We start from the raw sequence: 25,926 nt of genomic DNA on the forward strand, positions 1-25,926 counted from the left end.
CAGGAGGCAAAGGGGGGCTCACAGGGCCTTGTAATGGGGCCATTTAAGCAGCAGGAAGGTCTCCCCGGGGTCCCAGCTCTGCAGCTCAACACCCCAGTCACAAGCTGCTCCTGGAGGTGGCCTGGCTGATGTGTGTCCAATTGACAAGCCCCAGCTCCAGCCCCATCCCAAATTAATTACAGAACGGACCAGGAGCAATACAAGGCCTCCCAGAGCCCTGACCCCCAGTCCTGCATCACCTGGAAGATGCTTTTTTTCCTTTGTGCAAAGGAAGGAAGGAAAGAATTGAGAAGGGCTGGGATCTGAGCTGAGAATAGCTGCTGGAGGGCTTTTTCCTCTGCCCCGTCCTTTTGCAACAGGGATTGCACAGTGCAGCCGACGTGGCCCTGTTCCCCTGCTGTGGACTTCGCCTTCCTCCCTCCAGGCTGGAAGAGAGGGACCACTTTGGAGGGGCCGCCTGTCCCCACATCCCTGCGCCACCACCAGCTGGGGACAGGGGCAATGTGCCAACATCATGGCTTTGTCTGGGTGGCCAAGGGTGCCAGGCAGTTTAGGGGGACACAGCAGATGCCACGGTGGTATTGCTGTTCCCCATGCATCCATCATGACACGGCTGGAAGCACTTCCCTGGGCATATTCCTGCACCACAGGAGTGCTCAGCTGGTTATTTCAGGAGCAGAGCATGTGTGGGACCCCAAGGAGATGTCCCCCCTCTGCCATGACACCCACAGCGCAGGGGGACATGGCTGGGGCCAGTGGGTGGCCACTTGCACATGTGTTCCCCAGGACATTTGTGTTTCCCTGCTCCTGTGGGAGCAACTGATGCCCTTGGCACGTGCCTGGTCCCTGGCACCATCCCCTGCCATCACACCCCGGTGTATCAGCAGCAGCGTGACGTGCACATGACCCCAGGGCTGGCATGCCAGGGCATCGCATCGAGGAGCTGCTGCTGGGGCGGCGAGGCAAGGAAGGGGCCCATCAGCTCTGCCTTCCTCACGCTTTTACATGCCCATTTCCCACCCTGGTCTGGCTGAGCTGGAGGAGACGCCGAGTCGGGGCGCTGGCACCGCTCCCCACCAGGTCACCCAACAAGCTTCAAACATGTCCAGACAGCTGGGTGGTAAAAATACTCCTTGGCCCACTGTTTCGGCTGGATTAACATCGCCTCCGACAAACCGCCTTAGCCAGGTACCGCAGGCAAAAGCCTGGCTGGGATAAAACCCCAAAGCAAAGGAGTTTCAGAGCGCAGGGCAGCCAGCATGGGGTACCACCTCCACTAGCAAGCACACAAAAAAAACCAGGGGTGAGCAGGAAAGATGCTCCACGGCTGGCAATGCCCCCTGGCTGTGGTGCAGTCCCTCCCTGCACCCGACATCTCAGAAAGCATCTTTTTTTTTTTACTCCGTTCACCCCAAACCCTTGCTGCTCTTTCGAGTGTGTGGGTAAAACCCGCTGGAGGAGTTGACCAGGGTGATGGCAGCTCGCCCACCACCCTCCTCTCCTGCACACCCGGCTAATGCTACGTGGAAATTAATTCAGATGAGTGGGACGGAGCACCGCAGCCAGGAAGGAGACAGGGCCCCCGAGGTGCCATGCACGGCGCCAAGGGAACGTGGGTGCCGTCGTCCTGGGGCGCTGGGAGGGCACGGAAGGCTCTGGCCAGGCCAGTCCAGCTTGTTGCTGCTCTCGCTCACGGGGAGGGTGTCAGAGCCATGGAATGGGGTCTGGGGCAGGGACCGCATCCCTGTCACCCCACTGTGTCAGCTCCCCATCAGCCCACTGTGCCAGCTCTGGGAGGAGGGCACTGAGAGTTCCCGGCTGTGGTGGCAGCCCTGATCAGTGCACACACACCCCGCGAGACATCTCGGGGCTTGGCAGATTGATTTTAGCAAAGGGCTGGGCTGTGGGGGCTTCCCTGGGTGCACCCCCTCAGCCCCCACCCCCTGGGAGCAGAGCAGCGCTCCTAAGGCAGGTGCCATCGGTGTGATGAGCTGGCCATTCTCTGCACCACTATCCCTCCACAATGTCTCAGCAGAGGGTGACGGTCACCCAGACAGCCCCGCTGCTGCCACCAGCACCCCGGGGAGGGGGGACGTGGGAGCCCCAGGTCCTGCCTGGCCACCCCGGGAGTGAATCAGCAGCGCCCGGGGCAGGTGCGAGGCTGAGCCGTGCGCAGGCTGCGAGGGGCGGAGGGTTTGCACTCGCTCTCACCCGGCCAAGGATAAATAGGAGGTGGCTGCGACTCCTGCCAAAGCTGCTCTTCCCATCGCCCAACGCGTCCAACAGCCGGCATCCAGCCCAGGCAGACATGGACTCCCAGGACTGCCCTTGTGCCACCGGTAAGCCAGGGCTTCCCTCCGCCTCAGCCGCAGGGAGCTGCGGGACCTGGAGCATCCCGGTGGGACCACCGACACTCGCACCCGCCCGCCGGCCCCCTCCGCCACCCCGGTGCTCACACGCTGGTGGGGCTGGCTGCTGAAATCCTCTCCCGGCGTTGCGGTGGCACACCTGAATCCCACCGGGACGTGGCTGGGAATGCCGTGGCGTCCCCACCGAGCGAGGCCAAAGCATCTGCCCCGGCCAGCGCTGTGGGAGAGTGGGCACTCGGAGGGGCGGCAGTGCCGTCCCCGCGGACCTCACCCCGAAGCATCCGCGCTGATCCCCAGGGATGCGGGGATCCCTTCCCACACCCTCTCTCAACCCCTTTTTCTCCTTTTCTCTGTGTTTTAGGTGGCACCTGCACCTGCGGGGATAACTGCAAATGCAAAAACTGCAAATGTACATCGTGCAAAAAAGGTAAGGGGGGGGACCTGGGCCCCGATAGGGAGCAGAAACACTCGTGGGGGTTTTCACTACACATCCCTGGACACACTGAACCAAATCAGGCTCAGCACTGTCGGAGTTAAGTTTATCCCTCCCGTATTTTTGCCCCCAAAGGAGCGCAGGGTGAATTCCATCGCCCCTGCCAGACAATAGGAGCCACCTGGTAGAACCCAAAACTCGGTGTACCCCTCACTGGCACCTGGGGCTCAACACAAGGGATGCCCAGGGAGGAAACCAGCACCGGGATTTCTTCCGGCTACTCCTGATGCTGTCACTCCCGGGCAGAGCCACGTGCGGCAGGGGAGTGGCACAAAGAGCGGCTTGGGGGGGGTGGCGGTGAGCCCTTGGGGGTCCCACACCCTCCTGCTGCCTCCCCAGGGACAGCCCTGGGTGCAAAAACATGCTGGGAGATGCTGCCAAGGATGGGGATGATGCTAAAAGGGGAGGACGCAGGTGCTGGTGGGCCGCCAAATCAGCCACTCCCCATGGGATCAGCCCAAAACCCACCATGAGACCCCCCCCCCCCCCGGACCATTCTTGACTGATGTTTCTCCCCGCACAGGCTGCTGCTCCTGCTGCCCGGCGGGATGTGCCAAGTGTGCGCAGGGCTGCGTCTGCAAGGGCCCCCCCTCCGCCAAGTGCAGCTGCTGCAAATAGGGACCCCCAGCTGCACATCTGGGGGTGCCGTACATCTGGGGGGACAGAAGAATAACCTTATTGTGTATGTTTGGTTTTTTTTTATATATGTGTTCAGATATCTTTAGTGTTTGTCACTTGTGACGTGTAATAAGCTACCTAAATAAAGTGATGTGTATATAAAGGTCTATAAGGAGCCTGGCATTTCTGTTGGATGGGGTAGGAGGGGAACCTGGGGAGCAGGAGGGCAGCATGTTTGGGGGGTCATGGCAAAGAGCCTGCATCTTATTTTTGCTCCTTCTAGTCTTGGCTCTGCCCTCCCTGCCAGCAGCTCTGACTCTTTGTTTTAACACTTTCCCTGCACAACAAGGTAATTCATAGGGTTTTTTTCCCCCCCGCCCGGTTGTTACCCAAGGGCAAATCCCATGCTCTCTCCTCCACCAGAAATCCTCGGGGCTAATGAGCAGCTCGTTATTACAAGCCTTCACCAACAGTGTAATAACCACTGCAGCCCTGCCCATTTCCAGGGGTAATGTTTCCACGGCAGGTGGGGTGGCGGGGGAACAGGTTTAGCTTTCCTCCTGGCAGTTAAGTTGAACTGGCTGGAAGAACCACCCTGCTTCTTCCCTCTGCCAGCCTGGCAGGGTGCTTCTGTGGGGACCCCCCGGTGACCTGGATGCCCATGATGGGGTACAACACCTGCAATGTGATGTGATGCCCATGATGGAGTGTGATGCCCACGGTGGGGTGTGATGCCCATGATGGGGTGCAATGCTTACAAGGGGATGGGACACTCGCAACTGGATGTGGTGCCCATGCCAAGGTGCAATGTCCATTATGGGTGGCAGTGCCCATGCTGGCGTGTGATGCTTGTCCTACCCAAGCACAGCCATGACGCTACCAGGATGCTGCACCCCAGGTGCCACATAGCACTATGCTGCTTCCCAGGATGCACAAGGGGTCCTGCCTGTCCCCACACTCCCCAAACACAGCCTTTCATGGCCTCTTTTGAGCAGCAAACCTTTTTCTGACCTATCCAGCCATCGCTGGCAGGACTCAGCCAGGGGTTTGGCACAGTCAAGGGCACCCCTACCCACTAGCTGCTCACAGTGCCAATCCCCAAGGGATATTCATTTGCTCTAGCAGGACTTTTCCCCTGGGGTGTCCCCTGCGACGTCACCATCACCCCACACCTGTGACAAGTGTGAAGCATGTCCCTATGCCAGCTAAATGTAGGGCAAGCAGGCACGGTGCAGCACCAGCTCTGGAGTTTCAAACTAAATTCCATCCTGCAAACAGCAGGGTTATCTTTATTCCTTCCTAGCCAGAAAGATTGAAGTGTCAAGCATGCAAAAACATTGTTGGTGAGCCCACAACAAGCATGAAGGAGAGGTTGCTAATGGGATTTATCCCCAAACACGCAGTTCAACCGGTGGAGCTGACAGCATCCTTCCAGCCTCACTGTCCCCAGCAGGTGTGCATCGGTCCTGCCCAATGGTTCTGCCCTGTGCCTGTCCCAGTGTCCTACAGCATGTGATGGAGAACAGCCATGGGATGTTGTCACTGCCTGTATGGGAAGTGGGGGCAGAGGGGGGTTCCAGCAGCCCAGCTCTGAGCCCTGAAACCTGTGCTGGCCAGCTGTAGTTCAGAGTTGGACTTGGCATTCCTCCTACATGGGCACAGCCTCAGGATTAACCGCTCCCTGCCAGCTCCAAGAAATTGGAGCACCAGCAGTGACAGGGGACCGCCCCCCCCCCCCCCCCCCCCATGTGTTCCCCTCTCCCTGTGGGTGTCTGCCACGTGCCCTGCACCCTGGCATTTCCACAAGCCCACAGCTCGGGGGAGTCATGGCTCATCCTGTTCTGCTGCGGACTGACTTTATTATTCAGTGGAAATGCCCCGATTGGGAAACATGGTATTTTCCCGGCTGTTTCCCATCCCGGCCCCACGCACGGTCCTGTGGCGATGCTGTGCTGCTCCTTCCCACTCACAGTGACGGGGCCCAGGGCCACGTGCCCCAGGATCTGGCACAGCCCCTCCACGGGTGACGTGCGGGATTCCCGGAAAACTGCAAGTTCTCCTGTTTCCTCCCCCAGCATTGCCCTCGCACGCTCACCCCCTGCTTCCAGTCCAGCCCTGTATCAGGGTACACGACCCCATTCGGGGGGGTGGGGTGGGGGGCTCCCTTTTCTTCAAACTGGGGTGCAGCAAAGCTAGTCCCTGGCAGTGATGGGGGCGGGGGGCAGCACTGTACCCCAATGGCGGGGTGCCCGGGAAGCGATTTCACAAGCCGTGTTTATGTGTAGTAAGACCACACGTGCCCGTGATTCCAGCGCTCCTCCTGTCCCGCGGCCAGCGCGATGCCTGCTGGCTTAGCCTCCTGTTTACACTCCCTGGCTGCTGCCTGCAAAAAACACTGCCGGGAAAAAACCCTCCTGTATTTCTGCGAACAAGCATGAGACGTTCTCTGGTGTGACCTCCCAGGGCCACTGACCCGCTCCTGGTCCCAGGGCCACTGGGGGTGACGGACCCCACCGTGGCACCAGTTCCAAGCCCAGGCTTGCCCCGCTGGCAACAATGCTAAGAGCACCAGGCGCAGGCGCAGGGACAGGCTGTCCCTGGCCCAGCCGCTGTTTTCCATGTTTTCCATGGTATGCGCCAAGCTGGCCACGGGCACGAGCCGGGCGGTGGCAGCTGGCTGGCACATAGACACCGCAGCAAGGGGGAAAACACATGGGTGCCGGGAAGCTGGGAGTCCCAGCAGCCAGCCGTGCCACGCTTCTGCCTACGCTCAGCCCTCCTGGGGGGCCAGCCGAGCACCCCACCCCCCAGCCCCCCCCCCCGGGACTGCATGCCACCTGTATCCCTGGGCCTCCCCCAGCGTGGGGGGCATGGTGCCCCCCCAGCACTGGGCACATGGGGCTGGGAAGGGGCAGGCAGCAGCCCAGGGCTGCCCCAGATGTGCCAGAGTGGCACATCTCACTGTGCAGATGTACAGCACTGGTATGGCACATGGTCCCTTTGGCATCTTCCAGCACCTTGGTCCCCTGGGATGCAGCACGCTGCCGGTGGGGGGCGGAGGGCAGGAAAGGGGGTGGGTGGGACCCCTCCAGACCCCCCCATCCCTCCCTACAGTTGGCTGGGAGCCGAGGCGGTGTGCGGGGCCGAGACCCCGGGTGAGCACGGCCCCGCGGTGAACACGGCCCCGGTGCTGAGCACGGCCCCGATGTTGAGCACGGCCCCGGTGCTGAGCACGGCCCCGCGGTGAGCACGGCCCCGATGGTGAGCACGGCCCCGATGGTGAGCACGGCCCCGGTGCTGAGCACGGCCCCGATGTTGAGCACGGCCCCGGTGCTGAGCACGGCCCCGGTGCTGAGCACGGCCCCGATGTTGAGCACGGCCCCGGTGCTGAGCACGGCCCCGGTGCTGAGCACGGCCCCGCCCCGCCGTGTGCAGCGCCGAGCACCGCCCCGCGTCCTCACCCGGTAAATAGCGGGCGGGCGGCCCGGGCCGGTAGTGCCGCCGCTCCAGCGCACCCGGTACAGCCCAGCACAGCCCAGGCCAGCCCAGCCCGCTCCCGCCGCCATGGACCCCCAGGACTGCACGTGTGCCGCCGGTAAGTGCCCCGGCGCGGCGCGGGGGAGCCGGTGGTGCGGCCCCCGGCCCCGCTGACGGCCGCTCTCCCGCCCCAGGTGACTCCTGCTCCTGCGCCGGGTCCTGCAAGTGCAAGAACTGCCGCTGCCGGAGCTGCCGCAAGAGTGAGTGGGGGCTCAGCCCGGGGGGGCCAACCTGTCCTAGGGGACCCCCCCCTTGCTGTCCTGTGCAGCTCCCTGCCCACGGGGGCGCCCCCCTTCTGCCCTGTTGGACCCCCACGGAGACTTCCAGACCCTTGTCCCGTAGGGATAACACCCCCCTTGCCCTGTAGGACCCCTGTGGACCAGCCCTCCAGTGCCCTTTTGCTGGGTGCCCCTGCCCCGTGGGACCCCCATGGGGATCTGCCCCCTTCCCCTGGAGACCCCCCACCGCTGCTCCTCTTTGGTGGGTGCCCCTGCCCCGTAGGACCCCCATGCGGATCTGTCCCCTTCTCCTGGAGACCCCTGGTTCCCTTCAGTGGGTGCCCCTGCCCCGTGGGACCCCCATGGGGATCTGCCCCCTTCCCCTGGAGACCCCCCACCGCTGCTCCTCTTTGGTGGGTGCCCCTGCCCCGTAGGACCCCCATGCGGATCTGTCCCCTTCTCCTGGAGACCCCTGGTCCCCTTCAGTGGGTGCTCCTGCCCTGTGGGACCCCCATGGGGATCTGCCCCCTTCCCCTGGAGACCCCCCACCACTGCTCCTCTTTGGTGGGTGCCCCTGCCCCGTAGGACCCCCATGGGGATCTGCACCCTTCCCCTGGAGACCCCCTTCTGCTGCTCCCCTTCGGTGGATGCCCCTGCCCCATAGGACCCCCATGGAGACAGCCCAACCACTGCCCCGTTGGGATCTTAGCCCTGCCCGTGGGAGGGATTCCCAAGTTGTTTCCCACTTCCCATAGTGTGCCCCTGCCCCATGGGACCCCTATCCCTTCCCACCCCCCCTAACTCTTGTGTCCCGTCCCCCCCCCAGGCTGCTGCTCCTGCTGCCCCGCGACCTGCAGCAACTGCGCCAAGGGCTGCGTGTGCAAGGAGCCGGCCAGCAGCAAGTGCAGCTGCTGCCACTGAGCCGCTTGCTTCTGCCTGTAAATAGCCGGCACGCCTCGGGGATGGGGGGGTGGGAGGGGCTCCAAAAAGCTTATTTTTTAATCTTTTGTATCTTCTGTACCAGTGGTGAAACTGGTTGAAAATAAAGGAGTTTGACTGGAGGTATGAGTGCTGCTGTTGGGTTGGGCTGGGGGCTGAGCGCTGCTGGTGGCTCCTGGGTGGGAATGGGCACTTCGGGGTGGGGGCTGCCTGCAGACACACCACACACACCCACCCCACCCCGCCATGGCCTTCCCTGGGTGGGCTCTGCCCCTCCCCCGGGGAGAAGCAGCCTTCACAGGGCAGGGGATGGACCTTGTCTTGCACAGATGGTGGCTCTGGGTGTCTTCGAGGTGCTGGTTTCCCCGGTGAGGACAGGTTGACATGCCCGAGAGTGCAGGGAACTCCAGCCCCCTCCTGCCTTTCTCTGGCTTGGTGGCAGGTGTCTCTGTGCCGTGCTGGGGCTCCCCCCGGGCTTCCCTTGGGGTGGGGAAGAGCTTTTGGGACCCAGCCTGGGGAGGTGGTGTGGGCTGCCCTGAGCTGCTCTGAAAGGCTGGTGGCTGAACCCTACTGGGGATGTGGTTGTCCCGTGGGCAGGGACACACGCCCCAAGGAGCTGGTGCTTTGCAAACCCCAGTCCCTTTGCAGAGCAGATCCACCCTGAAAGGTTGCTTCCCCTGCAGCCTCCCTGTGCCATGCTCCTCCTGACACGACCATGCCCTCCCAGCACTTTTTTTTTCCCCCAGCCCATCTTTTGGGGAGCCCTTTACTTGGAGCTGTGCTCACCTTGGGGGGCTGGGGGGGTCAGATAGCCATGGCTATGAATAAACCTTGCATGGATTAAATTCAGCGCTCGGTTCCGTGGGTGGTGGGTGCTCAGGGAGGTGTGTGGGCTGTGTTTTGCTTCCGAAAGTCTCTGCCAAGTGAGAGTTGCTGCTTCTGCACTGGAGTCGCTGCCGCCGGCTGGGGTGGCTGCCTCTGCCTGCCCGTGCACATCCCCTGGGTGCGCCCTGCCGCCAAGGCAGGTTCCCAGACCTGCTGCCAGGGCTGGCACCCCACTGCCATCGCCCCTTTCCTGCTGCCAGGGCTGGCACCCCACTGCCATCGCCCCTTTCCTGCTGCTCTGGCCAGGGGGACCCCTCAGCCTGGCAGAGATGTCCCATTCAGCCCTTGGTGGCCAGGCCCAGGATGAATTTTAGAAGCAACAAAATGTGGGGGTAACCCTGAAATGGAGACACTTGGATAGCAGCGTAATTCCTTTTTGCCAGGCTGGGTGGCCCAGGGTGAGGTGTCTGCGAGGGGGGAGTGTGGTGACACCAGTACCCAGGGATGCTCTGGGCACCCTGGGGAGCTGCTCACCCCTTTGCCAAAAGTTTGTTGGGCTTCAGCACGTGGCTCTGCAGCCTAATCAGCACCCATCCTTTTTGGTGAGAAAAGCAACACCCAGCTCAGCACCCATTTGCCTTTTAAATGTGTTGCCTTCTTGCATTAGCGTGTCTTTTGGCTGAGCAGCCTCCCAGCACCACCTGTTGTAACAGAGGCTTAGCACTGGAGACAGAGTCTGACGGCATGCCTCATTCCCAAATGCATTTAAAAAATAATAAATCTCGTGGGATGAGGGTCTGCTGGAAAGCGGGAGTGACAGGGGGCTGGCACAGTGTGGTGGGGCTGGGACCCCAGCCACTGCAGCGGAGGGGCTGCAAGCTGAGCCCCCCTGCCCCGGGACTGGGTGCCTGCATCCTGTGCCAGGGACAAAGCCAGGGTGCAGGTGGGGTTTCCCCTCTCAGGAAGCACCTCAGGCATCAACCGCCAGGGTGGTATGTGGGCACGCACCTCCGCGCCCTGCTGCTGCCAGCCCCCCGCCTGCTCCTCCTGCCTGCGCGCCCATCTGGCAGCAGCAGCAGCAGTGCACCCCCAGCCTCAATGCCCTTTCCAGCCCCCTGCCCCCGGTGTGGTTTTGGGTGAGGAAAGCCGCAAGATGGGTGGGATGGGTGCAGGCACCCACGGGAGGCGCTGGCCTGTGATGTACCCCGCACATGGTGCTGCCCACAGCTGCTTGCAGGTGGCGGGGGGCTTTCTGCTCCTCTCAGGAGTATTTTCAAGGGAAACCCCTACTTTTTAATGAAGCGGGAGCTGCTCTCAGCCTGCACGCAGTGGTGATGTGGCAGGAGGGTGACAGAAATCAAGGCTTGATGCAAGAGCGTGCTTTAGCCAGCCTCTGGAAGAAAAGCACAGCTCAGCTCGCAGAGGTGGTTTGAGGTGACGTGTGTCTCCCCTGGGCACCCTGGGCACCCGGGGGAGCCAGGGCAGAGGTGTCCTGGGCACGCAGCCAGCCTGGCAGCCCGGCAGCAGGGTGCAACACCCCGGGGGCTGCGCTCAGCACCGCCTCTGGCTCTGCACAGATGTGTCTTCATGGCCCTGGGTGGTGGGTGGTACGTGTGCTGTGCAGAGGGGACAAGGCACCCTGTGCACCCTGGGCAGACAGTACACGTGCCCAGTGCAGGGGGGAGCACACGCTGTGCAGGCAGGGTGCGTGCCCTGTGCAGGGGGGAGCACACGCTGTGCAGGCAGGATGCGTGCCCTGTGCAGGGGGGAGCACACGCTGTGCAGGCAGGGTGCGTGCCCTGTGCAGGGGGGAGCACACGCTGTGCAGGCAGGGTGCGTGCCCTGTGCAGGGGGGAGCACACGCTGTGCAGGCAGGGTGCGTGCCCAGTGCAGGGGGGAGCACACGCTGTGCAGGCAGGATGCGTGCCCTGTGCAGGGGGGAGCACACGCTGTGCAGGCAGGATGCGTGCCCTGTGCAGGGGGGAGCACACGCTGTGCAGGCAGGGTGCGTGCCCTGTGCAGGGGGGAGCACGGGCTGTGCAGGCAGGGTGCGTGCCCTGTGCAGGGGGGGGCTGTGCAGGCAGGATGCGTGCCCTGTGCAGGGGGAGCACACGCTGTGCAGGCAGGGTGCGTGCCCTGTGCAGGGGGGAGCACACGCTGTGCAGGCAGGGTGCGTGCCCTGTGCAGGGGGAGCACACGCTGTGCAGGCAGGGTGCGTGCCCTGTGCAGGGGGGAGCACGGGCTGTGCAGGCAGGATGCGTGCCCTGTGCAGGGGGGAGCACACGCTGTGCAGGCAGGGTGCGTGCCCTGTGCAGGGGGGAGCACACGCTGTGCAGGCAGGGTGCGTGCCCTGTGCAGGGGGGGGGGCTGTGCAGGCAGGATGCGTGCCCTGTGCAGGGGGGGGGCTGTGCAGGCAGGATGCGTGCCCAGTGCAGGGGGGAGCACACGCTGTGCAGGCAGGGTGCGTGCCCTGTGCAGGGGGGGGCTGTGCAGGCAGGATGCGTGCCCAGTGCAGGGGGGAGCACACGCTGTGCAGGCAGGGTGCGTGCCCAGTGCAGAGGAGCCACGCACCGCGTGCAGAGGGGACGAGCACCCTGCAGGCACGTGACAGGCACCCTGTGCAAAGGGGACATGCACCCTGTGCTGAGGGGACAAGTGCCGTGCGCAGAGGGGACGTGCACCCTGCACAGAGAGTAAATACACCCAGGGCGGAGGGGACGTGCACCCTGTGCAGAGAGTAAATACGCGGAGGGGATGGGCACCCGGTGCGGAGGGGATGGGCACCCGGTGCGGAGGGGAAATATATCCTGTCCTCAGGGGATGCGCAGCCTGTGCACCCGGCGTGGAGGTGACATGCAGGCAGTGCAGAGGGGAAACAACACCGTGTGCAGAGAGTAAATACACCCAGTGCAGAGGGGACAGCACCCAGTGCAGAGGGCGGGTACCCGGTGCAGGGGGCACAGCACCCGGTGCAGGGGGCACAGCACCCAGTGCACCCGGTGCAAGAGCACAGCACTCGGTGCAGGGGCAGAGCACCCGGTGCACCCGGTGCAGGGGCACAGCACCCGGTGCCGAGCGCCCCCCGCCGCAGAGCCCCGCCGGTTCCCCGGGCCGCCGCCGCGGCTGCGCTGCCCCCTGCCTGCCCGCCTCAGCGCCGCCCCGCGCCCGCCCGGGGCCGCCCCCCCTGCCCCGTCACCTGCCCCGGCCCCGGCCGCACCCGCACTTGGCCCCGGGCTGCCCGGCACCCTGCCCGTCCCGCTGGAGAGCTGCGCCGGGAGCCTGGACGGGCTCGGGAGAGCTGGAGTGCCATGGCCGCCCTGCCAGGGCACCCACCCCACCGAGACATCCATCCCACCAGGACACCCATCCCACCAGGATACCCATCCACCAGGACACCCATTCTACCATGGCATCCATCCCACCGAGACCTCTATCCCACCACAGCATCCATCCCATCAGGACACCAATCGCACCAGGACCTCCATTCTACCAGGGCACTCATTCCACCATACATCCATTCCACCAGGATCTCCATCCCACCAGGGCACTCATCTCACAAGGATACCCATCCTACTAGGGCATCCATTCCACCAAGACCTCTATCCCACCACAGCATCCACCCCATCAGGTCACCCACTCCACCAGGGCACCCAGTCCATCATACATCCATCCCACCAGGAGACCCATCCCACAAGGACGCTAATCCTACCAGGGCATCCATTCCACCAAGACCTCTATCCTACCAGGGCACTCATTCCACCATACATCCATCCCACCAGGGCACTCATCCCACAAAGACACCCATTCCACCAGGACCTCCATCCCACCAGGACACCCATCGTGCCAGGGACCAGCACACCGTTCCAAGGGGTTTCCCCCACGCTGCAGTGCCACGAGTGCTCTCCCCCTGCTAAGTTTTGGGGTTGAAGCTCCACGGAGGTGGTAACCGGGCACCCTGGGGCCAAGCCCGAACGCAGTAGACCCCAGGGCATGGATCAGCCCGTGGCGCAGGGAGAACATTCGCTATACGTGTCAGGTCTCGGCATATAAAATACATCAGAAGGAATTAAACCTACAGATCTACAAAGAACAGACTCCAGGGAGCCAGGCAGGCACCCAGCACTGGAAAAAAAATCAACTTTTTTGGTGATACCAGCCAGCTGTCAGACAACTGGCGGGTGTCACAGCACAGGGAGAGCCACCTAACTGCCTCGGAGTGGGAATATTTCAGGGTTTGCCTTTTTATTTTCTCTGGATAAGGTGACTAAGCTGGGATGGTTGAATCACCTTCACCTCCTCACAGACCTGAAGCAGGGCGGGTGGAATTGGGGCAACCCCTTCAGGGCTGTGATTTATAGCAGAAGTGTTTATGGGCTGCCCCACACTCTGGTGGGATCCTAAATCTCTGCCGTATGTTAGAGATGCTCCTGCCCTGGGAGGCTGGGGCACGGGCAGCTCCCCAGCGAGCTACATTTTAGAGCCACCCTGGGTGTGTTTATGCGCCCCAAGTGATGCTTGCGACTGGGAAAAAATGAAGTGGCGGGAGACGATTTATGACAGCTTGAAAAAACCTGGTGTTTGGTGAGGCAAAGAAAAGAAACCCCAGGAGCCTTCGAGGAAAGCCATGTTTTGGTGCTTCATCCTGCGTGTAAGGAGACACCCTTGGGGGAAAATGTGGATTTCAATGGTTTTGGGTAGGCTGGGATGTAATTTGCCCAAGCGCATCCCAGTGAGGACAGCTTTCCTGCCAGCAGGCAGGGCATGGAGGGGCAGGAATGTGCCCTGGCCCCCATCTGCCCTTAGCAGTTAGGGGATGGCAGCTGCAGCCCCTGCCAGGACTGCCCCTGAGTGCACGAGGATTGCTTTTTACGTGGGAAATCTTGGAAATGGGGGCTGTATCAATGGGGAAATCCATCCAGCTTCAAAGGGCTGTAGGAAATCTGAGTGCTGCGTCCGCTTCCCTTGCTGGGTACCACGAAGCAGAATGTGAGGGGGTCACTGCAGCCGGATCGTGGTGCTGGGGATTTCCTCAGCAAGAGTAACCCTTCACCGAGGAGAAAGGCAGTGGGATATGGAGAGAGCCGGGCAAAGGGGAGCAGGGGGGTGTTTCTTGCTGCCACTTGTTAAAACAAGCCTTAAGGAAGACAAAAGACACGATCGCAGTTATGAGGGAGGGACTTTGAAGGTTGGCTGGGTGATGTTTTGGAGCAGTGACGAGGTCCATCCATCACCTCTTACACAAGCAGACTGTTGGATATGCCCTGTCAGGGTCCATGAAATTCCCACTTCCCAGATCTTGCCCTACAAGTATCTGTCACCTGCTCCAAGGCTGGTGCTGGTGTCCTGCCCCCCGCTATTCTGTTTGTGTGCCCACAAAAGGCAGCGTATCCCTATGCACCTTCAGGACACTATTCCTCTGGTGATGGAGAGAGTACCTGCTGGCTGGGGGTTTGTTGGCTGGTTTATTTTTCCATAGGAGGAAAAGCCAGATTAATTTGTTACCCTCATTTTCCCTCCCAGGGAAACAGCTCTCAGATGGAGTTGATCAGCGTGAGTTAGCAGTGGCTATGAAGGAAAAGGGAGGGCAAAGAGGAAAAAGTCCATGCACTTTATTTCTGTATTTCTCCTTTTATTTTTGTGATTTCGCCGCGGTGCGGCGTGCGCAGCACTGAGCACATGGGGCGGAGGGGCAGGGGGCAGCCTCGAACCCGCGGTCTCCTCCGGCTGCCGCCCCCCCCAACACTCTGTCCATGTCCTCCTCCGAGCGCCTCAATAAAGTTGTTGTCTCGAGGGGGCGGGAGCCTGTGGGCGGGGATGAGCGGCTAGACCAATAGAAGCTCTAGGCGCGGGGAAGCGCAGCGGATCGGCCAATGGGAGCACGGAGAAAGGCGTGAAGGCGGCCAATAGGGGCCCGCGGCGCGGGGCCGGCAGGCGCGGCGGCTGGAGCGGCGGGCAGGTGAGGGCGCCTCGCGGGCGTGTCATGGCTTTTCCTCCCGCCTCTCCCTCCTTCGGTGGGCAGTGCGGGCATCCTGGCCTCCCCCTGCCGGGTCCTGAGCCCTCGGCAGCCTCCCCCGGCCCGGGGCTTCCTCTCCTTGGCCGCCGGGCCGCCCTTGCGGCGGAGGGCTCCGGCGAGGCCTCCTCTGAGGAGAGGCCTCCTCTGAGGAGAGCCCCCTCAGGGAGGCAGGGCACGACCAGCCCCGGGCCGCGGCGCGGTCGTTGGCGAGCTCCTCAGCCGCAGCGCAGGCCACTGCGGCGGGAGGCTGGCGGGGAGCACTCGCAGGCCTCCCCGTGGGCCTTCCTGTGGCTCGTCGGGGGTTGCTGTGTATCTCTGCCCGAAAAATAACCCGCTTTAAGGCAGCGGGGCTGGCCTTATACGTGCGAGGAGCAGTCTCTTCATCCGAGCTGGTTTGTGCTGGTCTGCAGTGCAAAGCCTAGCTGTAAAAGGGGAGCCTATCGTTTAACCGAGGTGCCGTGTTGGTGCCTCAGGAAGCAGAAGCTCGTTTGAATGGGGAGGTACCAGGATAGCCTGTCTGTGTAAGCGTGTGATCTGGCGTCTCTCCGTGTGTGGAGGTCATTCCCTGCCACGGTGGGGTTACTGGTTGGCTTCTGATGGGGGGAAGAGCACCTGCTGCCAGGTACCTGGTGGTGGTGGGAGATCATGAAAGGCACAGGTTTTTTTATGCTGTCCCTTGCTCAACTTCTGTTTTGCAGCACGTTTGTGACCTCGTAGTTGCCAAGCATTGCTTTCATATGTGCATGGCAGGATATAGAAAACTTTGGAATGCAGAAGGTAAACTATATATGATGCTCAGGGCTTGTGTTTTTCAGATCAGTAACTGTGATGCAGTACAAGGTAGCTATCTTTAAATGCTTGACGTGGACCCTTCAGACTATCCTTGAATGAGAATGATGATTAGCTCTTTCCCCCTACTCAAGGTCTCAGGTCCTTCCTACCAACAGCAGGGCTGGCTTCTCATGCAAAACAGGTGAAAATGGCTGTAAGGGTTTCTTACAGAGCATCTCAGATGCAGAACTCTCTTTCTGAACCTAAAGAATGCTGTTTGACAGTCCCTCCTAGGCAAAGTTCACTCTGTGTATGGTTTTGATTTTCCCAGAGTCATCTTCTTAAAGTATATGCTCCCACTGTTTGGTTGCAACTGCAGGCAACAGTCGACTTCTGTAATGTGATATCGAACTGCATTTGTGTTAAAACTTGAGTTAAAACATTGTGTTAAAACTGTACATGCACTGGGTGTTGGTATTTAACTAAACTACTGTGTGGTGCTGGTTGTCTGTGTCCCAACAGTATTCTAACCCAGAATATATTAATGAGTGGAAAGGGTTGAGTTAAAGTGCAAGTGCAAGTGAGGGCTGCTTCCCCCCTCCTTCAGTTTGGTTCTGTTGTCTTATGGGACAGTAGTTAGGTCACAGAGAACTAAGGGTGACAAGAAAGCCGGTTCCTCTGTGGTTTACTGCTGTTCATTTATGTTGTGTCTCTAAAAGGGTTTCCTACTTCTTGGGAAAACTTCTAGGGGCTTACAAATGAAAAGCTTAAAAATTGCTTGAGGAATAAACATGTTTCTGTAATCTAAATCCAGAGTGTTCCTGTGGTGATGATATCACAGGAAATTCAGTGAGGGGGGAGGATCTAGACTTTCACATAAGGAATTTCAAATATCAAACTAAATTCTCTTTAATTTAATGAAGGTCAGTTTGCTGCCCTGTGGAAGTTAGTGCCCTGCTGAGTTGGATGAGAGTCTGGTGCTTAAATTTAAGTACTAAGTGTTTAGGAAAGGGGGAGAGTGGTAAGATGGCAAAACAGCCAGCCAGGTCAGTTATTCGGGACAGTGGGGGCTTGAGACCACTGTGAGGAACTACAAAGTCAGATGGTAGAAGAAAGGCAGTGTTGACAAATGCGTTACAATATATGTCAGAAGAAATAATGTAAAATGGCTACTGTTCCATTCCAGGTTAAATCACAGAACAGGGCAGAGAAGATTCTCGTGCCCCTGTTCTTACGGTGCAAGAGCAAATAACTGAATGTTTTTGCCTTTAAAACTTTGATAAAACGTCTTTGTTAAACATACAGTAACAGCCCTTTAAGGTCATAAAAAGATTGGACTTCTGCATGTCTACCTACAGATGAGACAAAAAACCAAAACACACAGGACTGAAAGTCTTTATGGGAAGCAGGGGAGGATTAATTGGTGGGTGGCAGAAGAAACAATACGTTTGGAAGATCGTTGTGTGGCCTATTCAGGTTTTTCCTGCATCAGCCCTTTGTTGCTGGGGGAACGGGCTGTTGTACCAGATGGAGTACCAACTATAGCTTAGAGCTTTTAGGTGTTTGTTTTTAAGCTGGCCTATCCTGATCTCATGTTTTTAGTGTAGCTAGGGTATGGAAGTTTTCCCTTTGCTAGGTTTGATTAAACATTTATTATTGTGCTTTACATTTTAGAAGGTGAGTTGCTGAAAATGCACAGCAGATACTTGGGTTGTACTTGGTCACTTCCACTTGTGGAACGTGGAAAATAAGGTAGGAAGAGACCTCAAGAGTTGACCCCAATGATGTGTCTGTGCTCCTGGTGAGGGGTCAGTAGGTGTACACCATTTCTGCTCTATGCCTGTCCTGCTCTTAAAAAGCTCAGTGACAGAGCAGCTGCATCCTTAGAAGGCAACTTATTTCAGTGTCTTCACTGATATCCTGTACATTGTCATTGTGTTTCTTTTACAAACAAACAACAATTCGGCCACCAGCTCTTTGTTTTCCATCTCTGCATTTCTTAATCTGTTCCCCTGTCTGTAACATGGGGATTATGTGGCTGTCTTCCTCTTTGAAATATCTGGATGTCCGCTTATGCGAAGTGCTGTGAGAGAGCTAGGTGCTATTACTGCTGTTCATACCAAATTCCCCAGGCCTGCAGAATGGGCCTTTTACGTATTCATGTTTAGCTTAGTAGACAGAAGCTGCTATGCTATCTGTAGCTGTGCAGGCTTGGAGCCTGTGAAAAAAGCACTGTTGCCTTGGATCTCGGCTGCAGCAAGTAAAGAGTCATCTGCTTTCTCTTACTAGTGTGCTCTTCTATCATCCTTCCATAAGCCGCTGATCCCGACTTGTCAGACTGGGTCTCTTGAACACTCTAGGGTGGGAGGGTGGGAGCCTCTGTGAGAAGGCAACTCTGGATTTCTTCTTCATTTCCTATTCTGGAGTCTCTGCAACTAGTGGAACTGTACTGGCCCATCATTTATTCTGAATGTAGAGGGTGAGGCTTTCCTTCTCCTCTGTGATGTCTTCCTCCTTTCCTTTTTTTTTTTCTTTTTTTTTTTTTCCAAAGCACTGGAAAAATCTTAAGTTTTGTAGTCTGTTTCTCAAAGCTAATTAGATGACACTAAGCTCGTCAATATGTGAAGTACAATAGATGCTTGTGCACACATTTGAGTTTTTTGCTTTTGCATCCTTCTGAAGCTAGTACAGAAGATGTTTATTGTGGTCATATTTGGAATATAGTAGCTACAGTGTTCTTAACTGGATAGATTTGTAGTGCTTTTGAGGAGTTTTTCGGGTTTTAGGTAATATATCATCATTTATAATAAGTCTGAATAGACTTAAGAAACCTATCATCTTTTTTAGTTTCTTTTTGGCTTAAATCCAGTCAACTTGTACAATATATAGCATTTATTTGTGGTTTTAAATGTTTCCCCAACATTAAACTGGGGTTTAATGGAATAGTAGTCTAATGTAGCAGCTTCTATTGATAAGTCATCAAAGTTGTTTTACAGAAGAGCCTTTTCAGTCCTGGCTTTTAGCCCAAGGTCGATCTGGTTTCACTGAAGTTAGTATAATTTCTGATGTATTTTCTTTCCCTTAGGTGTCAGTTGTTGCTCCTTCCCCAGCCAGACATGAAAATCTGCCATCGCTCTGCTCGTTACTGTGGTAGCAGTTTCCGTCTTGCACAGCAGCATTAAGAGTCAGACTGCAGTCTCTTGAATGCAGTAAATTCTGTCAGGGTGGAGACAAAGTTGTTCGTGCTGTTAGTCAGTCCGTTTGAATTCTGTTGCTTAGAAAAGCTTTTTAGTGTTGGCTTTCTACATAAGTTCTGAGCTGTCATTTCCACTGCTTGGTTATAATCACAGGTAGTTTAACTTGCTCTGAAATAACTGGTTTATGGTTTATTCTGTATTTGCTGAATTCGGTTCAATCCCACAGAGTTATTGCAGTTGTCCTACATCAGCAAATATATGGGACAGACCTTATATGGTATTGACGTGGAGTCTATGGCAAAAAACGTGCAGGTTTGGGAGCAGTTTTATAGTGCGCTAATTCTCCATGCTTTTGCTTTCAGTGCTGAGAAGTTAGTGCCTTCTTATGCTCCCAGCTTTTTTCTCCACCTCTTACCCCTCCCCCCCCAAGTTATCGCAAGTAAATGCTGGAAAGATGTTCTGTACTGCATTGCAGGGCGTGAAACTGCTTATTTCCACACACCTCCCTGCTTCCCTCCATCTCCGTGACATGCTAATCTGTTCAAACAAATCCAGTCTCTGCTATCTCACCTGATTAACAAGTCAGGGTAAATATGATTGCTGCCTTGCCCAGTAGCTCCCAGCTTTCCAGAAGTGGGTGGGGAGCGCTTGCGAAATTCTCCATTCCTGGATGCTGGCTGTCGGGGTTTGTCCTGGCACCCAGGCAGTAGGGATCAGTTTCTCTTTCTAATTGCATATGTCTGAATGAATCATCATGCAGTGCTTTTAAATCATTTGTCCAGACAGACAAAAGCAGTGCTGTTGCTGCTGGTAGTTGTACTTGGGAATAGTGCTGAGGCTGAGAACATGAGGAATATTAAAATTGTACTATTAAATTGCTTTGGTATGGTTGAGGGGTACCAATAAATACTTGAATTGCAGTCTATTTTTGGCTTGTAAATGCCCTGTTTTCTTTGTGGTGGGCTCCCTTGAACCAGAGAGTCTCCATTGATTTTATTTTTGAGTAAATGATAAAGACCTGTTTTCATGCTTGAGATCTGGTTTGTCTTATTTGATCCCAGGCACTCTAGATTAGGGTGCAAATGCTATGAGAGAAAGAGATTGTACTGGAGATTCCCATGTCTGTAGCACCATTCAGCAAGACTAGATTTCTGTTACCTTCTCCTGTGGCTTTACAGAGGTGCCAGGTGTGCTTAGCATGCAGCTCTTTTAGCTGCAAATCATTGATTTGGTGTGTGAAATTGAGGGTTTGAGTTTCATATTTCATGAATGTGGACACCACTGTAGCTCCATGTTGTTTTCTATATTGATCCCAAGCATGTACATTTTTGTCCTTTCTGTAAAAATAAAGGGCTCTGTTCTGAATCAGAACTGCACAATGCACTAACGTCCTCATCTGTTACAGCCCTTGCCTTATGCTCTGCAGTTTCTTTAACTATTCTCTCATTTGTTTGGTGCAAGTAATTCTCACAAACACTGGTAAAACTTTCTGCGTGCATTGAAGTTAGACAAGTCTTCCACATTGGAACAACATGTACTTACTTCTCTTGACTTTGGGGGTTAATGATGTATGGATTAACACATCTTAGTAGATGGCTGTCTGCATACATGTATACATTCATCTGTTTGGCTGTTAATTCAACCTCATGTTTATACATTATGTGTTTTCAGCCCTCATATATACCTATGCATGCATATGGATTTGTTGCCATTTATAATGTATGAAAACAGAATCATAAAATATCTTGAGTTGGAAGGGACCCACAAGGATCATTGAGTCCAACTCCAAACTGCTTGTACCTATGTGTATACAAGTAGCTTATAGTCAAATAAACACCAAATTCCTCACAGGGAATTTTCTGCTTTTGCTCTCCTTTGTATCAAGGCAATATATCAACTGTCGTATGGTATCTGCACCCCATTTCTGATGAGTCCATAGATCTACCTTGAGAACATAGTTGTGCAAGGCAAAGCTCCCTGAGACACTTGAAAGTATTCCCTTGATGTTCAGCGCTTGGGGAGGATGGGCAGAAGAGTATGCTGTTGTAGAAGACCCTCTCTTGCTGGTCTGCCTATGCTTTCCTAGGGACAGAAATGGCTTATAGCTGAGCAAGTGTTTTCTCTTTTCTCTGAAGGTTTCTGTGCATCTTGAGTGAAACCTGCAACAGAGATGGATACTGAAGGCTTTGGAGAGCTTCTCCAGCAGGCAGAACAGCTTGCAGCTGAGACAGAAGGTATCTCTGAGCTCCCTCATGTAGAACGCAACCTGCAGGAGATCCAGCAGGCAGGGGAGCGCCTGCGTTCCCGTACTCTGACCCGCACTTCCCAGGAGACTGCAGATGTTAAGGCGTAAGTACAGAGCACTGACACTGGAAACTGCACAGAGGGTAGAAGCTGTTTATGGGGTTTGTTTCTAACACATGGGGTGTCTTGCCAGGAGGGTGTGATTGGGAGAAACGGAGTCACTGCAGAGGTGTTCTGTGTTCTCTCCCCCCACACTTCTACTTCGGGAAAAAACCGATATAGTAAAAATATCTGAGGAGCTACTGTTCGTGATTTTGGGCACTAAAGCCAAAAAGTGCAGTACCTTGTTCTGGCCGCTGCTGAAGACATTTACCAACATGCTATAGAACTTTTCTATCTGGAAGGACTTGGCAGCTGTGCAGTACTGCAATGGAACAGCAGAAAAGAGTTCAGCAGGGCTGAGGTTGTTTGTGGTTTTTTTTTTTTTTTCGTAACACAGCTGGGAGCACTGTCTGTACAGAGTTCTGTCTGTTCAATACTAATTTCATACCTGTATGATTTCTTCCTTGTAGGTCTGTTCTTCTGGGGTCTAGAGGGCTTGATATATCTCACATTTCTCAGCGACTAGAGAGTCTAAGTGCAGCCACTACATTTGAACCTCTTGAACCTGTGAAGGACACTGACATCCAGGTAGGGTTTTTCTGACATGTGAATTACCCAGCCCTTGTAACTGCCATTCCTGTGTTGTGGTTTAAAGCTCTTCTAAGACTGTTGTGGAAATACTCTTGCTCTGCACTTAATTTACTGGCTAGAGGAAGTAGAGAGGAGAGATGCTGCTTTCAGTGGTGAAAGATGTTTGAATTAGCCATCAGAAGCTGCATGAAGTACCAGATCGGCAGAAATACTTTTAAGTTCCAAACTCTTGCTGAAGTCAAGAGGAGCTAGGTATGTGCTTACTGCCTTTGTGGACCCATCTTTGTTGGTTTTGCAAGCCTGAATTGCACAGGGATATCTCTCCCTTAAAGTTTTGAGATCTTTTTTTTTAATGTCTGATTGGAAGAACACATGTGGGACTGCTTGGCAATTTTGAGGTGTTGGAATAGGCGGCATTTAAGTCAACATGCGAAAGAGGGGTTAGTTAGCTTTTCTTTCACTGTATCTCAGATGACATAACTTTGTCTTTGTGGACTTTGCCATGTTTCATATGCTTTACCGGTGTGATATAATCTTGGACGTTTTCCTGTAGGTAATCTCCCCAGTTGTCTTAGAAATTAGAGTGACCCATCTGTTTTTGCTTTATCATGGTTACCTGCCCTTGTAGAACATCTTCGTGATGAAATAGTCTGCAGTATGCATTACTCAGTTAAGAGCTGGGTTATGGGATTGGGTTGCATTGAAGGTAACAATCTGAATTACTGGTTAATCATTTTGAAGTTTATATTCTCCTTGCTGTCAGATGGCTAAATTAGGAGGGTCAAAAGAGTTGTAAGCTCTTCTTTTTTGCAAAGTAGTAGGCCCTAAACTACTCAACTTCAGAAGGGAAAGGGAGGGATCAGAGGTGTGTCAAGTTACCCCGTTTTACCTGATGGTATGTTTTATTTAAGCTGTCTGGTTTGGGTCAACGGGCCCTTAATCTGATCTGATTCTAGTGTTAGGAGCCCTGTGGTCTCCTGGCTTCAGGCAGGTGTACTTATCCCCTATCCTGAAAGGCCCAGAGCCTTTCCAGTAGGTTATGTGTGTACCCTGAGGCCCGAGGCAAAGAGGTGTTTACTTGGAGTGCAGGCCTTACTCCTCTGTGTTGGGGCTGCCTTCTGTCCTCTTGGAGGATGTCTCCAACATATCCTCAGAGCATCTAGTGTGTTTCTTGAAGATGGGATTTCTTCTTGGGCCTTTGTACTTCTTCACCTTCTGGCAATTCCTGGCAAACTTGGACATCTTCTCTCACCCTCCCCAGATGATTTCCCCCTCTCTTTCACTAAAAATTAGTGCACTCTGGAGACTTTTATCTACTGCATAATCTTAGAGTGAGAGCTCTAAACCACTGGCATTGTTCACTTTCTGTCTTTTCATTTTATTCCTTTGTTCCAATTTCTGATGTTGTTGTATTTCTAATTGGTGATGTTAAACTTGGTACGTGTCTTCCTTGACCCCATTCTGTCTAGATTTTTTTTTTTTAAGAACTCTTCCTTTTTTTTCCGTTTTTTGCTTTAGGTTTACTACTGCTGTTAATTCTCTTTGATTTCTGGTGTTTTTCCTTTCTGCTCCAAGAGCAATCTTACTGTAGATTCTCAAGCCCAGAAGCAGCAGAGCTCTTGACTCATTGGATCTCAATTTGTGGCATCTGAAAAAACAGATAGGACTGCGTGATACATCTTATTTTATTTTACTGGTTACCTAGCCAAAATGTGAAGGCTTTCTTCTTAATTATAGCAGATCTCAAGCCTTATCATATGATCTTCTCAGTATATTTTCTCATTTTGGTATATTTTTTTGTGATCCATGTCAATACTTGAATGTTTTTCATTAGACTGTGTTTATTTCTTAAAAAAAAGTGTTTAAGTTTGAATTCATAGCAGTTGACATAAACTACTAAAAATTTACATAAAAATAAGCACATTTATTTTTTAAACAAAATGACAGATGTGGTTTCTTAATGCAAAAAGCTTGAGGGATGCGGGAGGAGATATTTTTTTTTCTTTAAATACTTTGCCACCCGAAATCAAGATATCTTCGGCCATACTTAAACAAATTTAGTATCTGAGACCCACTGATTTCAACTCTAGGTGATTTCCGTGGGAACTGGGTACTTAACTTGTGTAGGCATTCTTGAAACTTTCTTAAATGTTGGTCTTTTTGCATGTTCAGGTGCTGAAATGCCTCTGTGTCTAGCCATCATTTTCAGTCTGTCTTTTTGCTATTAAAGTTAATGATCTCTTTGGTCTTGTAGAGACAATTTGAAATGCAAACATTTTGAAATACAGCCTGGATGCTTTTTTTTTTTCATGTAAGGCATTTTAATGGACTGAACACTTTTATATGGCCTATTTCCCATAGGATTCTAGTCCATCCTAGTGGAGCTTGACACGAAGCACATGTGTAAGAGTGTGTGTGTGTCATCTAGTAAATAAGATGATTCTTATTCATGCTTTCAAGCTTAATAAAAATGTTTAAGATTCTCAATAAATGCTGTGCTTTTAAAATAAATGTATATTGTGACTATAGATAGAATTGTATCCTCCTGTTTAGGAAAAGCTTCAAATTTAGCATAAAAAGAGTGACTAATTGCAAATCAGTGTGTTTAAATGGCCAAATTGGCCAATGAGATTCAGCCCTTCCTTTAGCAAAACAGCTAAAAAGTACAAATGAAAAACAGGATTAAGATTAATCATTGAAATCAAAGTTCCCCACTTTCTGTTTTGAATCATGATTAGCGCTGGTGATTTAATCAGTGATCACTTTAATTTAACTCTGACTACTCATGTCTGAGGCCTAATACATGCGTGCTTTGAATCTTAAATGTTCTTCAGGGCATGTAGAAAGCATTCATAGTAAATTAGCGAGAACCAGTTTGCAGTGGGAAGCACAGCAAGGTGTTCCATTTTAGATCATCTTGCAGGCACGTGAGCAAAGTGTCAGTTTGCAATGTTTTGTCCCTGTTTGTTTGGCAGTTAAGAGGTGCAAGGATTTTTATGTTGTTTTGCAGAACATTATCCTTGGCTCTGTCTGAGGATATCTGCAGTCACATCTCAAGCTGTCTGGCTGCTGATGATGGTCTGTTATCTGAAAGTAACTTGCTTAGAATATGGACAAATCTCTACACTCATCTGTAGGTTCTGGTATGTGGTCATCAACAACAGGTTCTTATCCTTTCAGAGTAGTTTTATTAAGTTTTTGTTGTTAGTTACATAAGAGGACCTTCATGTTACACGCTGCTAATTGTGCTCTAATTAGCTGTTAACCAAGTAGGTCTTAAAATTATTTGATGCTTTAGCTAAAGATGTGCTACAAAAGCTTCTTCCTACATTACTTTTTCTTATAGCTTCTGATGATTGTTGGGATTTGTTTGCATCCTTCCTCACTAATTAGTTTTATAAGGCTTCATCAAGCTTGTTGTATTTATTTTGGGCCAGAGGTCCAAAGCACGAGGAGCAACTTAGGAAGAATTCCAGAAAACATCCTGGTTTTTTATATAGAGAGTAAAACACAGCAAGAAGAATTGGAGGGGAGCATCCTAGGGCATGAAGTCCCAGGACGCTGATGTGAGACATTCAGAAAGCGTTAGGAGAATCTAGGAGTTCACCTTAATAGAAGCATCAGCTTGGGTTAACAAGCAAGAGGGGCTTTCTGTACAGTACCTCTTTTAAATGGTACTCTATAGTGCTGACTAAAAAGAAGCGCACCAAATTGCAGCTCAATTAATTATCTGAATTATTTATCAGTTGTAAAACGTAGATTGCTTGCACATAAAAGGGTTGTGAGTCCAGGAAATGTCTCCCACTAGAGCAGTAGGCCGGGAAAAATATGAAAAAGATTTTCTAGGCTTGCCATTAAATTACAGGAATCTGTATTTTTCCTCTCTCATTTCAAATATTGTGTTCTTAAGTTATATGTAACACAATGAACACTTCTTGCAGCAAATCCAGTTCATAACAATTCCTATGTCAAGAGTTTATAAAGATCAAGATGTTTCAAAATTGTCAAA

The 25,926-nt window shown here is 53.7% G+C and overlaps 2 protein-coding genes across 5 annotated transcripts in view; both read left to right on the top strand.

The window, feature by feature from the left end:
* The first annotated feature begins 2,168 nt into the window (after nt 1–2,168).
* Nucleotides 2,169–3,647, top strand: LOC121097725 (metallothionein-1). The gene is made up of 3 exons (XM_040614971.1): nt 2,169–2,339; nt 2,731–2,796; nt 3,386–3,647. Exons 1-3 carry the CDS (start codon nt 2,309–2,311, stop codon nt 3,478–3,480), a joined length of 192 nt encoding a protein of 63 aa, XP_040470905.1. The 5' UTR covers nt 2,169–2,308; the 3' UTR covers nt 3,481–3,647.
* Nucleotides 3,648–14,931: 11,284 nt separating this feature from the next.
* NUP93 (nucleoporin 93) overlaps nt 14,932–25,926 on the top strand; it is an 81,801-nt gene continuing 70,806 nt past the window's right edge. For 2 of the 4 annotated variants that reach the window (XM_040614967.1, XM_040614968.1), the window contains exons 1-3: nt 17,515–17,535; nt 21,116–21,329; nt 21,797–21,914. In XM_040614967.1, coding sequence (XP_040470901.1) covers nt 21,151–21,329; nt 21,797–21,914 — 297 coding nt within the window. In that variant the 5' untranslated portion in view covers nt 17,515–17,535; nt 21,116–21,150. Of the gene's footprint in view, nt 14,956–15,719; nt 15,790–17,514; nt 17,536–21,115; nt 21,330–21,796; nt 21,915–25,926 lie in introns of those variants that run through there. The other 2 variants (XM_040614965.1, XM_040614964.1) reach the window with 2 other exon arrangements.

The sequence above is a fragment of the Falco naumanni genome, chromosome 15 (genome assembly GCF_017639655.2).
Source record: "Falco naumanni isolate bFalNau1 chromosome 15, bFalNau1.pat, whole genome shotgun sequence".
NCBI classification, from domain to species: Eukaryota; Metazoa; Chordata; class Aves; order Falconiformes; family Falconidae; genus Falco; species Falco naumanni.